The 8117-nt window shown below is 37.5% G+C and overlaps 1 protein-coding gene across 1 annotated transcript in view; it reads left to right on the forward strand.

Annotated features, from left to right (window-relative positions):
* Positions 1–647: 647 nt before the first annotated feature.
* Positions 648–8117, forward strand: part of LOC119417330 (plexin-A1) — a 163650-nt gene continuing 156180 nt past the window's right edge. The window contains exons 1-2 of the mRNA XM_037684538.1: positions 648–750; positions 3645–3730. Of these exons, the coding sequence (XP_037540466.1) occupies positions 648–750; positions 3645–3730 (189 nt within the window). The remainder of the gene's footprint in view (positions 751–3644; positions 3731–8117) is intronic.

The raw sequence follows: 8117 nt of genomic DNA on the forward strand, positions 1-8117 counted from the left end.
GGCGATAAGGTCTGGCTCATTGTCACAACTGCTTTGGCAAAATGATGATTGATGGGAATAAGGTTGGGTTCCCTGCAGTCAGTTCAGTGACACCCCCCCCCCCCCCCCCACACACACACACACACACACCACCACCACCATCACCAAACTGAGTATGTATTTGTGGCTCAGCTGTGAACTATTTGTGTCCCATGTTTAGAGGAAACATTAATTTTTTTTCTTTCTGTGATGTCAATTGATTGTGTTTTCACACCAATTTATATGTTGGGTTTAGGTTTATTTGTCATATGCAGATCAACACAATGTCATCATTGCAAAGAAATGCTCAGGACGAGAAGAACCGTCTCGACTTGTCAAAAAAACCCAACAAGAAATATTAAAACATGCAACAAAAGATACAAAAACAAGTCGCCAAAAGTGAAAAAGAAATACATCGACAGCAGCATGGTCCTATTAGCAGAGTGGTTCTGTTGGCAGTGAGGTTCTGTTAGTGGCATGGTGATAATAACGACGGTTGCAACTGACGATAACTGCCCTCCAGAACTGGGTTCGGCAGACACAGAACATCCAAGGTTTCCCTGTGGAACCTAACTGTTCTGTAGAGTTTGATCCGTGCAGGCAGATAGACGATTATGGAGACGGTCGCCATGACGGGCCGGAGCCTGAGCCCGAGCCTGGAAGGAGGCCGGGAACTGAACCACAACAACAAGATGGCACGATGGCAAGGCAGCAACACACAAAACTCCAAAAGTGTGTCACAATCATACCCGTAGCATGGGTGTACAGTGTAGGTGCAGAAAAAGTTCAAGCAAAAACAACGGGAACCAAAAAAAAGAGCAAGTCGAAGTGGAGCTCCTGTCAGTGCTGTGTGCTATGCATCTACCAATTAACCACATCCATCCATCAATACATAATCTTTTACCTGCTTCTTCCATTTTGGGTCAATTATCCACATCTTTAGTCAAATATTTTCTACATATATGATAGGGTTGCTTCCTGTTTGACAATTGGGAATTCTTAGCTTTGGCTTAAACAAGGAAGGAGCAACAGTGTTTAAACCATCAGTGAGCTTTGAAAGCCTGTAGAATGAGTTCCAAAGGCAAATCTTTGGGGGTTCACAAAGAGTTTGGAACATCAAGGTCAAAGATCAACAGAGAGGAAGTTTAATAAAAGCGGAGAAAAAGGAGGGCAATTTGTAGTAAGGGGAGGACGTTTGATTGATTACTTCCTGTGTCCCACTTGGTTCTCTCTACTCTCTCATTGCTCGTTACTGCTTCATCACTTTGTCTGCTCCTCAGTCTAAAACCGTTGTTTATTTAAAAAAGTGCATGTTTCTATAGCAAGGCTTGAAATACAGGAAAACAAGTGCAGAATAATATGTAACTATCAGCTGATAAATTATTTGACTTTAAAACATTTATTAGCAGTGTTTTATCCAAAATATCCGTATTATTGTGACTTAGTAAATTAGTGAAATAAGTTGAAAATACATTCAAAACACTTGGAGGGCAAATCAGACAATGTAGTTGCCACTACTTGTGATTTGTGTCTTCACCGAGACAATTGTTGTCTCCCCCTTTTCTTTCTTGTTTTAATCTTCTCTCGGGTAAAGCGGCTATTCACCGCTTTCCTTTGTTTACCCTTCTAATTGGAAGACATCTAGCAGAAACGCACAGTCGTTTATGGCATCACAAGTCTGATCACACACACACACATTGACACACACCACAGTGTAATCTACCACAGTGGTTCTGAGAAAAGAACAAAAAGACAGAAGACAAAAAAGATCAAATTATCAGCTGCATTTAATTACCCACAACTAGACAGACACAATAACAAAGCTAAATCCAGATTTGTCTGGGTTCACTCACACGGGAGAGAGAGAGAGAGAGAGAGAGAGTGCTCGAGAATTTAGTCAGACTGACTCTCTCCTTTTTCAGCTGGCAGTTTTCTCCCTCTTCTTTTCATTTTTGAAGGCATTGCTGCAGAGTAAAGTGATGACTGCTTATCGGATTAGGGATCGCCGGATAATAAATACCCTTGTTTGATTTCTCCACCCAAACGCCTTCAACATGATTACTGCTTTCTGTTACTGCCAACATTGCGTTATAGCGCGCTGCACAGGAGCAAAGACATTTGCATAATGTTTATAGAGATTGCAAGAAGCGATGGCTGCAGTGGGGATGGATGCAGAGGAATGCATTGAGCTGTCACTCTTCCGCCAGCTTTCTGTTTCACTTTTTTGTGTTTGTTGCTGTTCTCGTTTGACATTGTGACCATATTGGGTATGTTTTTTTTTTTGTTTTAGTGTATGCTGGTTGTTTTCCTCTTCTTTTTTTTTTAAACCTATTTTTTACCACTATTTTATGTAAATAGAAAAAAAAAAAAAACGTGGGATACCGTTTTTTTTTTTTTTGGCCAAATGCATAGATTTTTTTTTTTTTTTTTTACCCTATGGATCTTATGTACTTTTGTAACTTCTTGTAACTCCCAAACAGTGTTTTTGAACACATTGTTTAATAGAAGAGGTGCTTGCATTCTTTACTAAGAAAAGTCCTTGATTGTACATATTTAACTCAAATGATTTATAAGCTGCAGAATATTAGCACAGTATTCAAGTTAAAGCACATCTATAGCCCTCATAACTGATTCATCTGACTAGAAGTGGAGAAAAGAACTTTTAGAAATCTTTATTTGTTAGGCTATATATTCATAGTACTTTCCCATTTTATCTGGAAATGATTGGGAAACTTTAGCTCTTGTTGTGATTGTGCAAAACAAAGGAACTTAACAGGGTGCTCAGGATAAGGGCTAAAATAATTATCATTTAATGAGCACTCGGAGGATACGATTAGCAGATTTAATCTAAATTGTCACTGAATTTATATCACTGTGTTTTCATTGTATATAATTAATTCCATGTGCAATATTAATGTCCTTCCATGTGTACATGCCATTGTTTTCTGCACATCAAGTGGAGTGGTCCTACTAAACAAAATGGGGAGTCAGAAACTGTTTTGTGGCATTCAGATGACCATGTTTCTGCTCAACCACAGTGACACTTACCAGATGCCCCAGCGATGTGTGTGTGGGCTGCATGTATGGGTATTACTGTAGACATGTATTATCAAAGGCTCTGTTCTACGTTTGTATGGGTCTGTGTGGAGTTACCACTCTCTGAACTTATGACCCTGCACTGAACTTCACTCCTCTCAGTGGGTGTGCATCACAGATAATCTGCTAGCAGCCCAAATGCTTGTTGCCTTTCTTTCCCCACAGCTTTTGTGCACTTGAGCGCAATTGCACATGATCCCCCCCCCCCCCACCCCCCCCCCCCCCCCCCCCTCCACCACCACCACCACCAGAACTCTAAGGCAACACTGTCTAGACAAGACTTCAGCATGACTTCTCTGGAGAAACAAAAAAGTTACTGTATTTCTGAAATCACGGCATCAACATGTTTAGTAGAAGACAACACCCTAACATGAGCTTGTTTAAAAAAAGCCATAACTGACACTTTAATTAATCGTCCAACCTCCACTAATAAAATAATTCAAAGCAACTTTAATGGATTAAAAAAAATATATATTGAAGATTAATTATATTAAGTCACCTAAAATATTAAGACTCCTTAATATTATTAGGCCCTTTGATACAGGCTGTTAGGTCCCTGTATATCTGGGGTCAGAGCCTGGTCCGCATTGCCGGCAGCAAGTCGGGTTCGTTCCTGGTGAGAGTTGGACTACACAAAGGTTGCCCTTTATCACCGATTCTGTTCATAACTTTCATGGACAGAATTTCTAGGCACAGCCAAAGTATAGAAGGGATTCGTTTTGGTGGTCTTAGGATCGCGTCTCTGCTTTTGCAGATGATGTGGTCCTATTGGCTTCATCAGGTCGTGATCTACAACTTTAGCTGGAATGGTTTGCAGCTGAGTGTGAAGCGGCCGTGATTAGGATCAGTTCCTCTAAATCTGAGGCCATGGTCTTGAGCCAGAAAAGGGTAGAGTGTCCTCTCCGGGTTGGGGAGGAGGTCTTGCCCCAAGTGAAGGAGTTTAAGTGTCTTGGGGTCTTGTTCATGAATGGGGGAATAATAGAGTGAGAGATCAATAGGCGGATAGGTGCGGCGTCTGCAGTAAAGCGGGCGCTGTACAGGTCTGTCGTGGTGAACAGAAAGCTGAGTCAAAAGGCAAAGCTCTCGATTTACCAGTCAATCTACGTTCCTACTCTCATCTATGGTCATGAGCTTTGGGTTGTGACCAAAATAATGAGATCAAGGATACAAGCGGCCAAAATTAGTTTTCTCTGCGGGGTGTCTGGGCTCTACCTTAGAGATAGGGTGAGAAGCTCGATCGTCCGGGAGGGACTCAGAGTAAAGCCGCTGCTTCTCCACATTGAGAGGAGCCAGTTGAGGTGGCTCGGTCATCTGGTGAGGATGCCTCCTGGACGCCTCCCTGGTGAGGTGTTCCAGCCACGTCCCACCGGGAGGAGATCCAGCGGAAGACCCAGGACACGCTGGAGGGACTACTTTTCTCGGCTGGCCTGGGAACACCTTGGGATTCCCCCAGAGGAGCTGGCCAAAGTGGCTGGGGAGAGGGAAGTCTAACAACACAACTGGAGTAATTTGTCTGAAATAAAAAGATCTATTGATGCTTTCAGAAGCACACCTTATGGATCTAATTACTTTCATTTTACTGCAAGCAGGTATATATATATATATATATATATATATATATATATATATGATTTGACAGTTAGCAAAACAGATTTCTGCTCAGAAATGCATCAAATTATTGACTCTCCCTTAAGAGTCACTCTTCTTTCTACTTTGTAAGCTGTCTCTCTCCCAGAGCATATGTATTGATTCATGATTTTCCAGTCTTTGCATTGGATGTACACTGACAACATCATAAGTGTAAGAATCTGTATTTCAACGAAGCTGGTTTTAAACTGAATAATACAAAGAAAGTTATTAAGCATGCTACCTTCATTTGAAGATAACCCTTTAAAATCACCTGACTCTAAAATTCTACGAGTTCAAGGTTCAAGAACAATAAAATAATTTTCCTTTTTTGCATAAGCTCTTAAGAGAGGCAGGGGTCTTTGCTTGCATAAGTTGAGAATCAAAACGCAATGCATGTCTTTTTAAACATTGAACTGCAGTATCCACTTGATTGAGCTGTAATTTCTTTTGCAAAGTATTATTAAATCCATTTGCAAAACTTCATGTGAGTGATCACTGAAGGAAACAAGACTCTGGCCTCAGCAATGTTTACATGAGTGCATGTTTATTTAGTGGAAGTGAACTTTTGCTAACATGATTACCCTCTAGCCATGTGGTCCAAGAGTTAGCACATACACAAACACTTGCAGTGCTCACACAAACGAGACTAGGCCTTGCTGCCTGTTAATCTGAATGTCCAGAAACAGACAGCACCAAAATATCACTTCAGGGTTTCTATGTCAACACTAGCAGATGCAACATTAATTCAATCAGCCAGTGAAAGTCACCAAGCAGAATGATTGGGATAGAGGGCACTCATCTGAGAGCTGCTTTGGCAGTGTTGGGGAGGTTTGGAAGACTACAGATAGGTTACGCCATTTGGCAGGCTATTTGGGTGGTTCTGTTTACTAAAGCCTAAACTTAACCCATGTCTAAATGGATTGAAAGATCCGCCGGAGATCAAATGTGACTTTAAATACAAATTAGAATGTTATTCTGACATTCTGCACTATAAACTATACACTTTACTATAAACATCCTGTTTATAGTTTCTTCTGTTTTTTTTTTTTAACTGTAACATTCATTATACTTTAAACTATTGCATCCATTCATGTGTCAAACTTTTCAGCACCTGCACAACATTATGGCTATTTTATTTTTGTAACTTTTGTACTTTTTAAATAGTTTAACTTTTTTTTTCTAATTATTTTCTCATTGTGGCGCATTAAGTTCTTCCAAATCGTTCACATGTTGTGCTTCTTCAAATCTGCTTTAGCATATTCTTTGCGTCTCATTTTAATGTCTTGTATCCGTACACTTCCTTTAGTCCCTTAAAGTTTCTGCATGTTTAGTTTCCTTTTGTGCCTTGTGTTTTTATGAGAATTTTTGAGTCTTTTTGTTTTTATGTCTCCATAGTTGTCCTTTTTTTTTTCGTCATTTTATGTCCTTATGTTTTTCTTTCTGCTTTCTGTCCTGTCTTTATTTCCTTTTTTTCTATATATTTCAGCTACTGTTGAAGGTTCAGCTATTATTCAAACCATTTTCAAAATTTTCATCATTTTTTTAGCAAAGCTATTCTACACTCAGCATTCCTTTTGTATTTTTTATGAAATAGATTTTTAAAATTGTTTTAAAGCATTTTTGAAAACAAAGTATTAATCAACATATTTATAGCAGCCTTAATAATTTTGTGTGGCTAAACATTCAATAGACTCGTGTTATCCTGGGAGTTTTTAATCATCACGGTGTCACAAAATAAAACCTTTGCTTTTTCATCCAATGAACTTCAGCCTTATTTTTTGGCACCGTGTCCAGTTTAATGTCGACAGTTTTTCAGTTGCAGATGGAAGAGCGGTGGTTGGTGTTGATGAACTCTTTACCTCCTGTATGGAAGACCTTAAGTTCAAATTAAGTGTCCTGTTGATTTGAATGCGTCATGGAAGGTGGACAAGAAAAAAAATCATGCTGTTCTTAAGATTACTGCAGAGAAGCTGTATCTTAAAAAAATACTTGTATAAACAATAATAAAAAAAAATGCTTTCATCATGTAATACATTGTTTTGACAAGAAATCCTATATACTTGGTTCTTAAATGAAAATGTTTGCCTGTTTTTACAGCCACATTTCATAACTTGGTTTTATATATATATATATATATATATATAATATATATATATATATATATATATATATGGTATGGTATGGTATGGTATATAGTTTATTCGTTTAAAAAAAAAGTACAAAACAATTCCATAACAATATAAAAAAGGATACAAAAGTTTTAAAATGAAAGGCAGCAGAAAGAAGAAAAAATCTTATTATATCTGCCCCTTTTTTCAAACAATTATTTCAGACATAATAATTTTCAAGTAACAGAACAAAATGAACAACTCTTTCTAATTTTTCTAATTCTAATACAAAACACACACTAAGCTACTTCATATATATTTTTTTAACAATTCAGTTTTGATCTTTTTCTTAAATGTACACATTGACTTGGTATTTTTCACATCACTCTCTAGACCATTCCACAATCCAACTCCTTGGATTGAGGTAGACCTTCCCTTCAGACTAGTTCTGAATTTTGGTTTGACAAATATTTCTATCCCCTTAAGATTGTAACAACTTTGTCTTTTCATAAAATTTCTTTGGATATTTAATGGTAATGTGTTATTTTGAGCCCTATACATAACTGATAAAATACTGTAATCTACTAAATCATGGAACTTCAATAACTTCAGTTGATGAAATAATGTGCTTGATGGGTGACTGTAATGCTTTCTGGTGATAATTCTTACAGCTCTTTTCTGTAAAATAAAAATAGGTTTTGTAAATGTTTTACACGCTTTCCCCCAAACATCAATGCAATAGATTAAATGTGGAACAATGATTGAGTTATACAACATGTACAGAGCTTTATCATTTAATAATTTCCTGACTTTGTATAGTACTGCAATAGATTTAGATATTTTTGTTCTTACAGAATTGATGTGATTTTTCCATGTTAGCTGTTCATCAATGATTACACCCAAAAATTTCATCTCATTAACTCTACAAATCTCAACACCCTCAATTTTAAATGGATCATCAACAGTTCTCTTTTTGTTACTAAATATCATGTATTTAGTTTTATCTAAATTTAATGATAATTTATTAAGTTTAAACCAAGTTTGTATTTTATCAAATTCTGTCTTCATCAATTTCAACATCCGTTTTACATCTTTACCCAAACAGAAAAATGTGGTGTCATCTGCAAAAAGGACACAGTGTACATGTTACGGGCATGCAATAAACAGACCCGGGCTCATGAAGCGTGTCGATTATCTTTATTAAGACTAATACGAAACATATATATATATATATATATATATATATATATATATATATATATATAT

The sequence above is a fragment of the Nematolebias whitei genome, chromosome 11 (assembly GCF_014905685.2).
Source record: "Nematolebias whitei isolate Nwh7 chromosome 11, NemWhi1, whole genome shotgun sequence".
Taxonomy (NCBI): Eukaryota; Metazoa; Chordata; class Actinopteri; order Cyprinodontiformes; family Rivulidae; genus Nematolebias; species Nematolebias whitei.